This window comes from Cebus imitator, unplaced genomic scaffold (genome assembly GCF_001604975.1).
Source record: "Cebus imitator isolate Cc_AM_T3 unplaced genomic scaffold, Cebus_imitator-1.0 Scaffold842, whole genome shotgun sequence".
NCBI classification, from domain to species: domain Eukaryota; kingdom Metazoa; phylum Chordata; class Mammalia; order Primates; family Cebidae; genus Cebus; species Cebus imitator.
This window is the reverse complement of record NW_016108157.1, coordinates 225,800-244,304: the sequence shown is the minus strand read 5'-3', so window position 1 is coordinate 244,304 and position 18,505 is coordinate 225,800. Positions and strand designations below refer to the sequence as shown.

Sequence of the window (18,505 nt, the reverse complement as noted above, 5' to 3'; positions counted from 1 at the left end):
TGTAATGCTATGACACGTGTATACAAATATCTGTATAAGTACCTGCTTTCAATTTCTTTTTTTTTAATTTATTTTTTTATTGCATTTTAGGTTTTGGGGTACATGTGAAGAACATGCAAGATTGTTGCATAGGTACACACGTGGCAGTGTGATTTGCTGCCTTCCTCCCCACATCTGCCTTCACCTACATCTGGCATCTGTCCCCTTGCTATCTCTCCCCAGCTCCCCACCCTCTACTGTCCCTCCCCTATTTGGCTGAGATTACTTCTATGAAACCAAGTTCCATGAAAGCCAATTTAATAAGAAGACCATGTGAAAAATAATTATTTTTGCTGTGCTTTCTACAAATAATCGGGACAAGTATAATAAAAAAAATATATTCTACCATGATGTGTCTTTAATGTGAAATGGGAGAAAAGAAAAATTATGTTTGAAGAACTGTAGCACACCTGTGGCCAGAGTCTAGTATTGCCTAATGTTTTTCCTGCAGTTTGGAACAATTCTAATTTTTCTTGGCTACAAGTCTACAAAATAATGTTTTGAATTTTTTCCCCCATTTTTCCTAATTTGTAGTCATGGAAAACTAACCTATGCTTTCACATAAAGCCCTGAGACCCTTAGAGCTGAAGTTAGACAACTTTAAATGTCAGAAAAAAAGTAACAGCAAACTATTTACACACATAAGCCACTTTTATACCTGCCTACTTGTATATATGGACTTCAGAGTAATATGGTCTGTCCCCACTCTGTATCAATTTTTCCATCATTTTTCTTTTGTTTGTGGTTTTTTCCCTTCTTCCCCATGTTCTCTTCATAGAACACAGCACTTCACAACCTTTTAAAAATGAACTTGTCTAATAACTCATGACCCATCTAACTAGAAACAAACCATAGTAGGCATGAAAGATCAGACAAAACTGACCACAGACTCATATTCTTCTCCAAAAGATTAACAAAAAAAGGTGTGTGTGTTGGGGGGAATTAAAAGGAAAATATCTTAGGTACCTGATATCAATAAGCTAAAGGGAAAGTCAAGCTGGCAACTGTTTACAGCAAACTTGCCTCCATTCTATACAAAGTCACCCCTCTATTTACTGAGTTAAATGTATATCTAATTGCCTTCTTTGGAGAGGCTAATCAGAAACGCAAAAGAATCCAACCATTTGTCTCTTACTTGCCTGTGGCCTGGAAACCACCACCCCCCACCCACTGCAACTTCGAGTTGTCCCACCTTTCTGGACTAAGCCAATGTTCATCTTACATATGTTGATTGATGTCTCATGTCTCCCTGAAATGTATAAAACCAAATTGTGCTCTGACCACTTTCGGAACATATCGTCAGAACTTCCTGAGGATGTAGCACAGGTGCACATCTTCAACCTTGGCAAAATAAACTTTCTAAATCATCTGAGAGTTGTCTGAGATTTTCATAAACTAATAGTGAGTTATTGCTTCATGGGGTCAGAGTTTCAGTTTGGGATCATAAAAGCGTGCTTAAGATAAAAATAGTGGTTTTGGCTGCACAACAACATGAAAACGTAATGCTACTGAATTTAACAAAAATTGTTAAATCATTAATTTTCTGTTTAATGTACAACAAAAAAATTCTAAAAATATACTATTGTCACAGCAGAATCAGATACTAGTGATATTAATGTGATTAATGTGTAAAATGAGGTGAGAATTTTAAACACGTTCTGGAGGTCAATATTAATGAATTATAAATCTGAAACTTAAAACATATTATTTTTCCATTATAAAACTTTAAGTTTTAAGTAAAAGCTTTAAACAAAAATAATTTTTCTATATTCTTTCATCTGAAATAATAAATTGCAATTCAATTTTATAATTTATTTATAATTTTATTTATCTATTTTTTTGAGACAAAGTATTTGCTCTGTCACAAAGGCTGGAGTGCAGTGGCACAATCTGAGTTCACTGTAACCTCCGCCTCCTCGTTTCAAGTAATTCTACTGCCTCAGCCTCAAGAGCCACTGGGAAACAGGCACCCACCACTATACCAGGCCAATTTTTTTTATTTCTGTAGAGACAGAGTTTCACCATGCTGGCCAGGCTGGTCTTGAATTCCCGACCCCAAGTGATCTGCCTGCCTCAGCCCCCACAAAGTGTTGGGATTACACATGTGAACCATGGTGCCTGCCCAAGGATCCATGTTAAGAACAAACAATTCAAATAAATACTTGACAAATATAATTGTGGTTGCAATGCATAACTGTTTTAATTTTTGAAAAAATTCAAACACTCTTATTTCTAACAATTCTATTTCTCCTCATTTACTATTAGGTGTTTTAGTAACCACTGTTCTGCTTAAGATTTTGTTTATTGATTTTCCATGTATCTTTGAAACATTTCTGTAAATTTCTTCTTCTACAGGTTTTTTTTTTAAGAGACTACACTTAATAGAGGAAGACCACTAATGCTTCAAAGGAAAAATCCTCCAGATAAAGTAATATAGAAACATCTTTTCACTGGCTCATTGAACACCTCAGCCAATCAGATAATTTTCTTCCTATTAGGTATCATTCTGCAAATAGTAATAGGCTTAGTTAACATTAAAATAAAAAATTCCAAAAATAGGGTAGACAGAAGATAGAAATTTTATTTCTCTATTAGCAATGCGTGTTTTATATACTGTAATTTTACTTACATTTAAAATATTTTACCAGGGGTGGTGGCTCACAGCTATAAACTCACTCCTGTGAGAGGCTGAGGCAGTCGGATCCCCTTATTTCAGGAGTTCAGACTGCCCCAGCCAACATAGCGAAACCCCATCTCTACTAAAATACAAAAAATAAGCTGTGTGTCATGGTGGACGCCTGTAATTCCAGCTATTCGGGAGGCTGAGGCGGGAGAATTGCTTGAAACCAGGAGGCAGATGTTGCAGTGAGCTGAGATCTCACTATTGCATTCCAGCCTCGGTAAGAGAGCAAGACTCTGTCTCAAAACAATAAAAAATAATAAAATAAAATAAAAGTTTAATGATTTATGAGCTATAGCACTTTAAAAACGCACTGTATTTAAAAATACACTAGACAGTAGTTACAAAAGTAATGTGCACTATTAAAAAATAGCAACAATTGAAAGAGAAGAAGGAAAAACTTACTCTCAATGATTCCTGGAAGGAGGAGGCCTGGTATTGTGCATATTTAGCAATTGTAGTATGAGATCTGTTACTTTCACAACGCCAAATTTTCTTTGTTCCAGTGGGATCCCAGTTTTCATCTGATGGTTGCAACAACTGTGTCCTCACTTCTACCATATGTTCATTGTTAGCTTCCACCAAAGTTTTAGTAGAGAAAAGTCCCAGGTCTTAATAAACATAAATGTAGTTAAAAAATGAAAATTATCTTTGGGATAATATTTTAAGTGCTTTTTTGTTTTGTTTTGTTCTTTTAAAGAAGAAGGTAAAGTATTTTATGGCACTGTATCAGTTCCCATAAAAACCAACTAAGGCCTCTACACAACCTTAGCTATGTGCCAATTTTGCAGAACCATATGCTGAAGCCCTGAATCTAACTGCTATGTCATCTCATCCGAAAAGAATTAAGTGTGTAAAGACTGAAATTTCACTTATTTAATTTCTGCAGATGCCCGGAAATAGTTATGGGGCTATAGTATTTATTAGTAGCATCAAATTTCACCAACATTTTATAATCAAATTTTTTCTATTAACCTAAATCACAATTATGTAAATGGACCAAAATAACAGCTAAATTTAAAAACCATCACAAAATTGCCAGTAACCAATATCACCATCAATATTATTCATATCACGGATTAAAGAAGTGATACACACACTCTCTCTCTTTCTTAGTACTAAAAAAAATTTAAATAAAAATACAAAAAAAAGTTTCTGTCAGTGCTTGAAAAGTTAAAAAATAGCAAAGAAATAGACAAACTTTTTCCTTTTTTTATTTAAGGCTTACCTAACTTAAGAGCTCCAGCAAGGCCACGTATTACTGTAACAGGGTTTTTTGGATTTGTGCAAAATTGATGTAATGGAGGAAAGAAAGCATCACGTTTATTTTCCAACTGCAAAAGCAAAATATTTTGTTATGTCTCAGGTAAGTGACAAATTATACCTCAAATTTGTGTCTTTAATAAAATAACCAAATCTGTGCGTTTTTTCCATCAATCTGGCAATTTAAAATCTGTAATGTATCCTAATCTTCGATATTGTGTTGCTACATATTATGTACTCTATTATTTGTCCTGTTAGGGAAGTGTGGAGATACTAGCTAAAAAAACTCTTTTAAAAAGATACATTTTAAATTTGATTCATTTTAAAAGTGTTACCTATCTCTAATATCAAAACAATTCATAAAATCTTTTAAATTATTTGAGTTGTTCAAAAGTATTTCCCAAGCATATTTTTCAAGTACCTTCTATTACTTCTTAAATAAGACAACAGGTAGAAGTGACATTTAAAGTTTAAAATCAAAAATTTTTAATTTTAAAATTTTTAAATAAAAAATTCGAAAGAATAAGATCCACAACAGGCATATCTTAAATTTGTATTTATTGCCTCAAAGTTTCACCTGAAATATTTACTTTATTCTCCTTTCCTGACTCTTCTAATGCCATTTTCAATAAATTTCAACTAGGTAAAAGATTTAATATTGACCACCTGGCCAAAAAAAAGGCCAACATCTCCAAAATCCTCTCTTGCAGATACAAGATCATTCTAATTACTGAATCTTTATTTTTTAGCGTGATTCTTTAATTTGTCATGGAGAATGAAACAGCTGGGTGAGAAACTCTTCAGGAGAAAAAATAGTTATTTTGATGTAAGCCACATCAACTTTCTATATCAAATGCTTACATTGCTAAATAGTAAAAAAGCTGCTTCAATTCCAATGGAAATTTTATCTCTACCAGTATTTATGTAAAACTTTTAAATACATGTACTCATAATCATTTTTAAATCCTCAACCAGTTTTTTGGAAGCTAGAAAAAGCTCTCTTCATTATGAAAATGTAACACTAAACAGGTGTACATAACTAGAAGCACCACGGTTCAGATTTGAACGATGTTTACCAAAAGCTTACCCTGGAACAATTATGTTTCGCTACTTTCATGCAATGCCAGGCAGTAATTGAGAAGATCTTAATTTTTCTGGACAAAAATCTGTTTGCATACTCGTTTCAACTTTTCTGTCAAAGGTCAGACAGTAAGTATTTTTTGCTTTATGAACAACCCAGTCTCTTTTGCAAACTCTGTCGATGTATTGCAAATGCAATCATAAAGACAACAACTAAATAAGGATGGCTGTGTTCCAATAGAATTTTATTTTCAAAAACAGGTTGATAGGCAGCTTTTAAACTAAGAGCACTCATTTGTTATAAGCCTTGAAATACAAACATGCTTTTCTGAAATATTCAACCGGTGAAAGTCTATGCTCTCTAAGGGAATCTGCCTTGATTTTAAAAATACATCAATTTTTTAAAAGACACATTAGGTAGGATGCTTGATTAACTTTTAAGATACTCAATGGAGACTCACATAGATACTAGGTGTGGGTGGGTTCAATTTGTCCTTTGGCAAGGGCGGGTATGGAGAAGTTGGTGGCCTTGGAGGTGGACATTTATCCAATAAAATGCAGCTATTAAACAAGCCATTTTTACCTAGATTCCTAAAGAAAAAACAAGGGGGTCAGAAGAAATATGTCAGTTATATATTTATTTTAACCAATAGGAAAAAAAAAAAGAAAATCTCAATTAAAAGACAAGCATAGGGCATTCAAAAAACACAAACAGTGCAGGATATTCAGATTCATTAAATAAAAAACTGAGAACTATTAAATTTCAGCAGATGTGATTTCTTACAAATGCTAAACAAAATATACTACGTACAGAGTACATAAAGTATTGACAATATTCCTCTTATTGTTCATTTCCAATTTGCTTTCTCATATCAAACATTAATACAAACTCAAATGTTCTCTTCAATATGTACTACCCTTAAATATTCTCCATAAAATAAAATAGTTGATCAGGATGTGGTTTATATATCCTTATTATCAATCTCCTTTCTGACATGGTATCTTAGTAATTATTTCTAGAATACCATAGTGACAGCTTTCAAATCCAGAAAGCTCATTAGTTTCATCCTCAACTTATTTTCTGTGGAATTAACTAATACTTAACAAGACTCCATTTACCAAACTTCCACATCTTATAATTTTAAGTGATGCATCTAGTTGCTCTGTGTTATACTGTGCATAATTATTACTTAACAGTATTCAAATTTTTTCTCTAATGAAAGATTTATTAAATTATTGATAAATTATTCAAATGTGGTAAAATTACTGCCACATTCCAATTCTTTTAGTATACAAATATAAGAAGAGTATTCCTAAACCCTTAACATTTTAACAAATTCAAAAAACTGGTAAGCCCTTCAAATTATTCAAGCTGTCTCACTTAATTATTAAAATTCTGAAATAATGTATTAAAATATCAAAGAAAGAAGATATTAAAAATGTTAATATTTTAGACAAAAACCTAAAAACTCCATTTTGGAAAGTTAAAAAAAAATCAGTAACCGCATTTATTTCAGAAGAAATTCTGTTTTTATCTAAATATATAGAATAATAAAAGCCAAAGTAAAAACTTGTTTGGCTTTATTTTCCTATATAGAAAAATACTTTCAAGTCAGGCCTCTGTGATTGCTCTAATGAAAATGAAGCCTTGAAATGCAACATATACATTTTTTAAATGTCAACAAAATAGCCCCTAGGGTGTATAATCTTTGTAAACAACTAAAATGGTCTTAAGCATTTTTAAGAATTGGCTTAGAAATGTGACTTCTTTAATTTTTAAATTAAAAATATGCAAATATTTTTAAAATATTTACATTTAACTATTAAGTTCTAAAGTAGTAACTAGATTTCAGTCTCTCTCCACAGAGCATAATGACCTATATATATAGTTATAGTTGATATGTATTAAACTTGTAAATATAGAATTGAACCTAATTTATAAATTCCTCAGAAGTTTTGTTTTTAATAAAGAGAACATACTTGGTGAAGAAACAATTCAAATATTCTCACTATACCTGAATTTATTTGTACTAAATATGGTCAAATGTTTAACTGTACTATAAATTCTTTATACTAATTTATTGTGGTATCAAAAATTTAGTTAAACAATATCCTCTATAAAAACTGAGAACAGGAAGGGCACAGTGGCTCAAGCCTATAATTCCAGCATTTTGGGAGGCCAAACCGGACAGATCATCTGAGGTGCGGAGTTCAAGACCAGCCTGACCCAACATTGAGAAAACCCTAAAAATATAAAAATACTAAAAATACTAAATTAGCCAAGGATGGTGGCATACGCCTTTAATCTCAGCTACACAGGAGGCTGAGGCAGGAAAAGCACTTAAACCTAGGAGGCAGGAGTCGCAGTGAGCCGAGATCATGACACTGCACTCCAGTGAGGGCAACATGAGTGAAACTCCCTCTCAACCAACAAAAAACCACAAGACTACGAAACTTGCATTAACTGCAGAATTTTTTCTTTGTAATTTCTACAGTTTGTAAAAGAAAAAAAAAATTGGATACATTGGAAGCTAAAGCAATTGAAAATACAGATGCCTTTATCTGAAAAAAGAAAGAACAAGATGAGGCATGAGCAAAGGAGCCATGATTCAATCACCAGAATGCTGAAATCACAAATTTAAATTGTAAAAGCTGAATAATGCTGTAGCTACAACTAAGATGAACCAATTTCCTGATTAAAAGTAACTTACTAGGAATATACAAATAAGAAGACTCATCAGAATAAATGGTACAATAAATTGTATCTAACAGTTCTTTAATATATTTCTATTGATTATCAGAGTTAAAACGCAAGCTTTAGGAAGTTACTTACGGAAACTAATTAATATATGTATTTTAAAAAAGTAAATAGTGTAAATAGTATTATCTTTTTCTTAAAAGGTATCTATCCAACCTTAATGGAAAGAGGTTAAGTCTTTTTGTACAGCTATATTTAGGTAATAATCCTACAGACAAGAGAATACTATCTTCTGAATGCATGTGTCCAAAATTCTTCAAAAGAAATAATGAAACTTTATTATTAAAGTCCGTTATGAGAATGAAACAAAATTGAAGAAAAAGCAAATGTTGGAAAGGCTGAAGGGTTTATCTTATCTGAAAGCTTAATCTTAACCTTTACTTATTGAAGACATTCATCAGACAAGATCAGGTGAGAAACCCCATCTCTACTAAAAATACAAAAAATTATCTAGCTGTGGTGGCACATCCCTATAATCCCAGCTACTAAGGAAGCTGAGGCAGGAAAATCACTTGAACCTGGGAGGTGGAAGTTGCAGTGAGCTGAGATCGCTCTATTGCAGTCCAGCCTGGGCAACGAGAGCAAATCTCTGACTCAAAAAACAACAACGAAAAAAGACATTCATCATTGTATAATATTAAAGATGGCTTTTTTGAAAATAATTTACCTAGGTTTAGTTTCAAGTTCATCTACGTAATTTAGCATAAAGTAAGATTCTCTTCAGATAAATACCTCATAAAAAATTACCTTTCCTTACAAGCCTCCTTACTCAGGGAAATTAACTCTCTTACTCCCATATTACTTAATTTATTTGACTCTCAGATTTCTGCCCAGAATAGATGCTATTATCAACTGACTGAATTTCTCATACTGGCTCTTTCTCTACAACTCAGAATAATTTTATTCCCAACTTTAGAATCCACCCTTTTATTCTCTCTCTGTGATTGTTTCTTCTTTCTTATTTTCTCTATTTTATTTTTGATATGTTATCTTCAATACCAAAAAGCTACTTTTATTGGAATAATCATGCAGTCACAGATACTTACAATATTTTACACTATTTACAGCTTTTAAAAAATAAAATTATCCATCTGTGATATTATTTGTCTCTGCGAAGAGGTAAAGTCCTCTTAGCACGTCCAATCCAAAAATAACTCTTTAAGAATGCATTTTACTATAAAGTGAGTGTTCATACACCTCAAAATGAGACACAAGAATCCCGGCTACCCAGGAGGCTGAGGCAGGAGGATTGCCTGAACCCAGGAGGCAGAGGTTGCGGTGAGCCGAGATCGCGCCATTGCACTCCAGACTGGGTAACAAGAGCGAAACTCTGTCTCAAAAAAAAAAAAAAAATCTAGAGTCCATTAAGAAAAAATAATAAATGAGTATCTTTTATATTTCTTAATGCTCCCCAAAGTTGCTGCAAGTATAAATTATATAAAAGCAAGAAATTTTGACTTTGTTTTAGAAGTTGATCAGTTAATATACATTTAATGGCTGACACATGATGGCTTCTAATAAAATAGTCTAAATGCTTGAGAATCTAAACAACACTTAAGACAGTCACAGAGAAGAAACACGTTTCATCTCAGCAGTACCGGAAAAGGAGTTACATAATCATTAGGCAAAAACTGTTTTTAAATTTAGTTTAAAAACTTTAATAAAATCATCAAAGTAGATAAAAAATCTTTAGATTGTCTAGTTATAGGGTATTCATTTTCTGTTAATTTGCATCTAATTTCAGAAAGCTCTTTAACGAATCTAACACAACCAGTATGTTACTGTTGAAATTTCAAACCTTATTTACTAAAAATATAGAGGTAATATAATAAGTGTTTTTGGCATCTGAAATGAACTTCACTTACATTTTATATTTTACAGAACATTTATAAAAGGTAAGATAACTTATTAAGATAAAATTTTATCATATTTAAACTGTATATCAAGTGTGTTTTCCAAGTGGTGCAAATGCTGTATGTAAAAAACTGACCGTGATAATGACTGCACAATCAATGGAATCAATCCCCCAAAGACTGATGGCTTAGTATCAAAAATAGTGTTGGTTTAATATACAAAAAAGTGTTCCTGATTCTTTTTTGTGGGAAGGTATAAAAAGCAATTTTTAAACAAACATGTGAGCCCCCATTCCTTAAAAGAGTAGCACAATATAGCTAGCCTTACCAGACTGGCTGGTAGTCCATCACTGCCCGCATTTTCCCTGTATTTTCTGTCTCTCCTGGACACCATATAACTTCTAGAGTCTGAGAAAATGTTTTTTCAAATGTAAGCAGAGGCTAGTGCTAACAACCAGTAAGGCCTATTCCTACTCTTAACATTCAAGAGGTCTAACCAAAAAGGATATTCCAGGTGTTGCTGTTTCTTATGCAAACAATTAACCAGTGCTATTTCAATTCCCAGAATAAAGTCTACCACACAGAAACTGTCAATCCTAATAATGAATTAAGATTTGTAACACTAGACAAAGACAATCTCTCAGATAAAGCAGTTCACAGAAAAATGTTTTCCATATCTACTACAGTGAAAAGATAAAACCACAATGTTTCCATGATGGCCAATAGGAACAGTTACAGTTTGCAGCTCCCAGTAAGACCAACACAGAATTTCTGCATTGGGACTGGCTAGACAGTGTGTGCAGTCTACAGAGGGCAAGCAGAAGCAAAGTGGGGCACTGCCCCACCCAGGAAGTGCAAAGAGCCCAAGGACCTCCCTCCTTCAGCCAAGGGAAGCTGTGAGGGACTGCAAAGGGAAGCACACCAGCTACCCACACCAGACACTATGCTATTGCCACAGATTTTGCCATCACAGATCAGGAGATTCCCTCCTGTGCCTATACCACCAGGGCCCTGAGTTTCAAGCACAAAACTGAGAGGCTGTTTGGGCAGACACCAAGTTAGTTGCGGGAGTTTTCTTTGTACCCCAGTGGTGCCCAAAACTTCAGTGAAACAGAACCGTTCACTCCCCTGGAAAAGGAGCTGAAGACAGGGGGCCAAGTGGTCTCACTTACCGACAACCAGAAAACTAAGAACTGCTGGCTTGAAATTCTCACTGCCAGCACCAGCAGACTAAAGTCAACCTGGGATAATCAAGCTTGGTACCGGGCAGGATGTCTGCCATTACTGTGGCCTGAGTAGGTGGTTTTCCCTCGACAGTGCTAAAGAGGCCAGGCTGTTTGTACTCAGTGGAACTCACCAAAGCGCAGCAAAGAGGCTAGGGCCAGACTACCTGTCAAGATTCCCTCATTTAGCAGGCCATCTCCAAAAGAAAGGCAGCTAGCCCAGTCAGGGGCTTTCAGATAAAACTCCCATCTCCCTGCAACAGAGCACCTGAAAGGGAAGAGGCAGCTGTGGGCACAGCTTCAGTGGGCTTAAACTTTCCTGCCTGCCAGCTCTGAAGAAGAGCAGCCGATCCTGACAAGGAGGGTTCTCCCAGCACAACGCTTAAGCATTGCTATGGGACAGTGGGTCCTAAAGTGGGTCCCTGACACCCATGCCTCCTGATTGGGAGAGAACTCCCAACCGTGGTCAAAAGACCCCTCGTACAGGAGAGATCAAGCTGCCATCAGGCTGGTGACCCTCTGGGATGAAGGCAGCAATCTTTGCTATTCTGCAGCCTCCGCTTGATGATACACAGGAAAACAAGGTCTGGAGTGAACCTCCAGTAAACTGCAGCAGACCTGAAGATGGGCTTGACTGTTAGAAGAAAAACTAACACAAAAAGCAACGACATTAACAAAAAGGACTGCCACACAAAATCCCATTAAAATGTCATCAGTCTCAAAGGTCAAGGGTAGATAAATCCATGAAGATGAGGAAACACCAGTTGAAAAACGTTGAAAATTCCAAAACCAGGATGCTGCTTCTCTCCGATCACAACCTTTCTCTAGCAAGGGCACAAAACTGGACAAAGAATAAGATTGATGAATTGACAGAAGTAGGCTTTGAAAGGTAGGTAATTTCATCTGAGCTAAAGGAGCATATTCTAACCCAATGCAAGGAAGCTAAGAACCTTGATAAAGGGTTACAGGAAATGCTAACTAGAATAACCAGTTAAGAGAAGAATATGAACGACTTGATGAAGCTCAAAAACACAGCACGAGGACTTTGTGAAGCATACAAAAGTATTTTATCAATAGCCGAATCGATCAACTGGAAGAAAATTTCAGAGATTGAAGATCAATTTACTGAAATAAGGAGTGAAGACAAGATTAGAGAAAAAAACAATGAAAAAAATGAATTAAATGTGGGACTAAGTGAAAAGAAATGTAGGACTATGTGAAAAGGCCAAACGACAATTGACTTGGTATACCTGAAAGGAACCAAGTTGGAAAATGCACTTCTAGATAATATCCCGAACTTTCCCAACCTAGAAAGACAGGCCAGTATTCAAATTCAGGAAATACACAGAATGTCACTAACATGTTCCTGGAGAAGGGCAACCCCAAGACACATTAATTGTCAGATTCTCCAAGGCTGAAATGAAGGAAAATTGTTAAGGGCAGTCAGAGAGAAAGGGCAGGTTTCTACAAAGAAAGCAGGTCTGTCTCACAGTGGATCTCTCTGCAGAAACCCTTTAAGTCAGAAGAACAGAGTAGGGGGGCTAATATTCAACATTCTTAAACAAAAGAACTTTCAACCCAGAATTTTATAACAGCCAAACTAACCTTCATAAGTTAAGGAAAATTAAAACCCTTTCCAGACAAGCAAATGCTGAGGGATTTTGTCACCATGAGGCCAACCTTTTAAGAGCTCCTAAAGGAAGCACTAAATATAATATGCAAAGGTAAAACTGGTACCAGCCACTCCAAAAACACACAAAAATATGAAGACCAATGACATTACAAAAAAAACCCCATCAACTAATGTGCAAAATAAGCAGTTAACATCATGATGACATGATCAACTCTATGCATAACAATATAATCTTAAATGTAAATGAGCTAAATGCCCCAATTAAAAGACATAGACTGGCAGATTGGAGAGGGTCAAGCCCCATCAGTGTGCTATATTAAGGAGAAATATCTCACGTGCAAAGACACACGCAGGCTCAAAATAAAAAGATGGCAGAATATTTACCATGCAAATGGAAAGAAACTAACTAAATAAATAAATAAAATAAAGCAGATGTTGCAATGCTAGTCTCTGATAAATAGATTTTAAGCCAACAAAGACAGAAAAAGACAAAGATGGCCATGATATAACATAATGGTAAGGGATTAAAGGAAAAAGAACTAACTATCCTAAACAGATATGCACCCAATACGTGAACACCCAGATTCATAAAACAACTTCTTAGAGACCTAGAAAGAGACTTAGACTACCACACAACAATAGTAGGAGAAATTAACACCCCACTTTCAACATTAGACAGAACAATGAGACAGAAAATTAACAAGGATATCCAGAACTTGAACTCAGCTCTGGACTACACGGATCTAACAGACATCTACAGCACTCTCCAGGCCAAAACCACAGAATATACATTCTTTTCAAAATCGCATCACACTTATTCTAAAATTGACACATAATTGGAAGTAAAACACTCCTTAGCAAATTCAAAAGAACAGAAATTGTAACAAAATCTCTCAGACCACAGTGCAATCAACCACACAGCTACAATGACATTGAACAACATGCTCCTCCTCTTGAAGTACTACGTAAACAATAAAATAAAGGCCAAAATAAGTAAGTTATTTGAAACCAATGAGAAGAAAGAGACAACGTACCAGAATCTTTGGGACACGGCTAAAGCAGTGTTAACAAGAAAATTATAACACTAAGTGTGACGTGAAAAAGCTGGAAAGGTCTAAAATTGACACCCTAACTTAACAATTAAAAAAACTAGAGAAAAGCAAACAATTCAAAATCTAGCAGAAGACAACAAATAACTAAGATCAGAGCAGAACTGAAATAGACAGTGACATAAACTCATCAAAAAAATCAATTAGTCCAGGAGCTGGTATTTTGAGAAGATTAACGAAATAGAACACTTGCTAGAACAATAAGGAAACAAGAGAAGAATCAAATAGACAAATAAAAAATGACATAGGGGATATCACCACTGATCCCACAGAAATACAGACTACTATCAGAACACTATAAATACTCCTATGCAAATAAACTAGAAAAAGAAATGGTTAAATACTGGATACATACAGTCTCCCAAGACTAAACCTGTGAGAACACAAGTCCCTGAATAGACCAGTAACAAGTTCGGAAACTAAGGCAGTAAAAAATAGCCTACAAATTAAAAAGCCAAGAATCAGACAAATTTACAGTTGAATTCTACCAGATGTGCAAAGAGCAGGTGCTACCTTACCTTCTGCAATTATTCCAAATAATAGAAAAAGAAGGACTTTTCCCTAACTCATTTTATAAGGCCAGAATCATCCTGATACCAAAACCTGGCAGAGACACACACACAAAAAAAAACATAAAAATTAGGCTAACACCCCTGATGAATATCGATGTGAAAATCCTCAATGAAATACTGGCAAACTGAATCTAGCAGCACACTGAAAAGTTTATCCGCCATGATCAAGTGATTCATCCCTGGGATGCAAGGCTGGTTGAAAGTACACAAATCAATAAACATAATCCATTACATAAACAGAACCAATAATAAAAGTCACATGATTAACTCAAAAGATGCAGAATAAGCCTTTGATAAAATTCTCTTCATGCTAAAAACTCCTAATAAACCAGGTATTGAAGGAATATGTCTCAAAATAATAAGAGATACTTTTGACAGACCCATAGCCAATATCAGACTAAGTGCACAACAACTGGAAGCATTCCCTTTGAAAATGTGCTGAAGACAAGGATACCCTCTCTTATCACTGCTGTTCAGCATAGTATTGGAAGTTCTGGCCAGGGCAATCATGAAAGAGAAAAAAATAAAGGTTTTCAAACAGGAAGAGAGGAAGTCAAATTGTCTCTGCAGATGACACTATTGCATACTTAGAAAACCCCATCATCTCAGCTCCAAAACTGCTTAAGCTAATAAAAAACTCAGCAAAGTCTCAGGATACAAAAATCAATGTGTAGAAACCACAAGCATTCCTGTATTTCAATAATAGACAAACAGAGAGCCAAATCATGAGTGAACTCCCATTCACAGATGCTACAGAGAGAGTAAAATACCTAGAAATAACAACTTACAAGGGATGCGAAGGACCTTTTCAAGGAGAACTACAAGCCACTGCTCAAGGAAGTAAGAGGACACAAACAAATGGAAAAACACTTCATGCTCATGGGCAGGAAGAATCAATACTGTGAAAATGGCCATACTGCCCATAGTAATTTATGGATTTAATGCTATTTCCATCAAGCTACCATTGACTTTCTTCAGAGAATTTTTTTTAAACTACTTTAAATTTCATACAGAACCAAAAAAAGCCCACATAGCCAAGATAATCCTAAGCAAAATGAACAAAGCTGGAGGCCTTACACTACCTAAGTATACTACAAGGTTACAGTAACAAAAGCAGCATGGTGCTGGTAGGAAAACAGATATAGATCAATGAAACAGAATAGAAGCTTGAGAAGTAACACCACACATCTATAACCATCTGATCTTTGAGAAACCTGAGAAAAACAAGCAATCGGGAAAAGATTCCCTGTTTAATAAACGGTTTGGGAAAACTAACTACATGCAGTAAACTGACACTGGAGCCCTTCCTTACAACTTATAGAAAAATTAACTCAAGATGGATTAAAACTTAAATGTAAAATCTAAAGCCATAAAAAGCACAGTAGAAAACCTAGGTAATACCACTGAGTACATAGGCATGAGCAAAGACTTCATGACTAAAACCCGAAAAGCAATGGCAACAAAAGCCAAAATTGACAAATGGGATCTAATTAAACTAAAGGACTTCTGCAAAGCGAAAGAAACTATCATCAGAGTGAACAGGCAACCTACAGAATGGTAAAAAAGTTTTTGCAATCTTTCTGTCTCACAAAGGTCTAATATCCAGAAACTACAACGAACTTACACAAATTTACTAGAAAAAAACAATGTTCCATCAAGAAGACACTTATGTAGCCAACAAACACAAAAAACTGCTCATCACTGGTCTTCACAGAAATGCAAATCAAAACCACGATGAGATACTGTCACATACCAGTTAGAATAGCGATCATTAAAAAGTCAGGAACAACTGATACTGGCAAGGCTGTGGAGAAAAAGGAACACTTTTACACTGTTGATGGGATTGTCAATTAGTTCAACCATTGTGGAAGACAATGTGGCGATTCCTCAAGGTGCTAAAACCAGAAATACCATTTGACCAGGCAATCTCATTATTGGGTATATACCCAAAAGATTATAAATCATTCAACTAAGAAGACACATACACAAGTATGTTTATTGCAGCACTAGTCCCAATAGACAAGACTGGGAACCAAATCAAATGCCCATCAATGATAGACTGGATAACGAAAATGTGGTACATATACACCATGCAACAGTGTGCAGCCATAAAAAAGAATCAGTTCATGTCCTTTGCAGAGACATGGATGAAATCGGAAGCCATCATTCTCAGCAAACTAACACAGGAACAGAAAACAAACACTAAGTCTTCTCACTCATAGGTTGGAAATGAACAATGAGAACACATGGACACAGGGAGGGAAACATTATACATCAGGGCCTGTTGACGGGTAGGGGGCAATGGGAGGGACAGCGTTAGGACAAATACGAAATGCATGCAGGACTTAAAACCTAGATGATGGGTTGATAAGTACAACAAACCACCATGGCACATGTATACCTACGTAACAAACCTGCACACTCTGCACATGTAACCCAGAACTTAAAGAAAAAAAAGATAAAATCACAACTTTCAAACACAGTAATTTCAAACATAAATTTCCTTATGAAACTTGTTTCATATGAGTGACTGCATAATATTTTGCACATTATGTTTCTTAAGAGATCAAATCACATTTTAGACTCTTCTGATCTGGTCAGTAGTTGAGCATTTTCATTTTGTGATGACCTTTCCCACACTGACCTGCATGCTTTCAGAACTTCAGCTGAACTGGGGCATATAGACACAGACATCGATGGTATGATCTGAGAAGTGGATCTGTGGTTAACTAAAGGTGGGTCTACTTTTGTAGAACTCTGTGAGTTCTCCAGCCCTTCTCCATTAACTGCATGTAATCCACTGTGAGAACTGTTAAGGCTGGTAACACTGTGTATACTTGTCTGCTCAGTGGACTTAGGAGAAGGTGTTGCTGTGGAAATGGCTGAAGAGGGTGACGAGGCAACAGAATTATCAATCTTTGTATGAACAGCTGGGGGAATATTATTGACTTTGTCACAAGTTCCAGTACCCATATTGTCACTGGCTTTTCCAATCAACAAGGCAGAAAGCTGAGGATTATCTGAAATTAATAAATTTGGTGAATCTCCATGATTAGGACTGCAAACAACATCTGCTATCACATGATGAACATGATTAGAAAGTCCCTTGACATCAGCAGAGCCATTTGATGTGTCTCCAGTATGCCTGCTTGTTTCAGGCACAAATGATCTATGTTTTGAAGGCTGGCTGTCTTTGGTAAAAATAATGCCTTGTTGTCCATCTGAGGTAGCAACATGAGAGGAGAGGTGACTGTCAGCGACTTTCTGTGGTACTGAATCACTACACAAAGTTAGATGTTCATTCCGCTTCTTAAAATCAGTGCTAGTTGCCTGGTGATACTGGGCAGACCCAGTAGAAAACAGAGGTTGTTCTTCATTAGCTCCTGACAAACACGAACTCTGACTTTTATGAAGCCCCTAAAAAAAAATTAATTTAAATTTAGTATCATGGAAACTAAATGCATATACAGAATAGTACCGAGGATTAACATGTCAAAACCACCATAAATAAATTAAATTTTATGTAACATAATTTAAGAAAAATCTCAAAATTATTTAAAAGTTAAATCAACAAATTAAAGTCTTATTTTTAAAAGAAAATGATCTAACCTACCTGCTTAATTTGATTTACTAATATGTAAACAACTATCTTCACATAAGGCTTTTTAAAGTTTAAGCTGTTCAATTCTGACATACATTTTTTAGCTGAATAAAAGTGTAACTCAAAATTTAGATGTAGAAAATATATATATGATCAATTAAAGCTAACATAAACAAAATAAACTAAATCACTGGTTTATGATTTTTTAAGTTTAATATCAAACTGTATTTATTACACTACTAAGTATATTTAACACACAATGTACGTTATTACCTTATATTACACTTTAATACATGAGGTTCATTTCATTTATGATAAGCGATAGGCTATGCAAAAAAAAAAATCTCAATAAAACTAAAAAAACAAATCATACAAAGTATATTTTCTGAAAAAAATTACATTAAATATCGAAAACATAAAATCCTATAAATACTCAAATGTATGAAAAGTAAACAGAATTCTAAATTTCCTATAAGCCAATTTAACAAATAACAAACTAGAGAATTCTATGAACTTGATAAAAATAAAAGCATGCTTTATCAAATTGTAGTTTAATGCAATATGTAGGTTTTATGGTTTTGAACACTTACGTTATCAAAGAATAAAGTTCTAAGATAAAAAGATAAAATATCAATTTAAGATGTTGTAAAGAAAATATGAAACCAAAACTAAACACAAGAGAACAAATAACACG

The 18,505-nt window shown here is 34.8% G+C and overlaps 1 protein-coding gene across 12 annotated transcripts in view; it reads right to left on the bottom strand.

The window, feature by feature from the left end:
* The window catches only part of LOC108297774 (histone demethylase UTY), a 221,504-nt gene that overhangs the window by 49,597 nt on the left and 153,402 nt on the right, over window positions 1-18,505 (bottom strand). For all 12 annotated transcript variants that reach the window (XM_017520486.2, XM_037735566.1, XM_017520485.2 and 9 more), the window contains 4 exons: window positions 16,855-17,627; window positions 5,524-5,653; window positions 3,948-4,053; window positions 3,125-3,330 (listed from right to left, as the gene is read on the bottom strand). In XM_017520486.2, coding sequence (XP_017375975.1) covers window positions 3,125-3,330; window positions 3,948-4,053; window positions 5,524-5,653; window positions 16,855-17,627 — 1,215 coding nt within the window. The remainder of the gene's footprint in view (window positions 1-3,124; window positions 3,331-3,947; window positions 4,054-5,523; window positions 5,654-16,854; window positions 17,628-18,505) is intronic.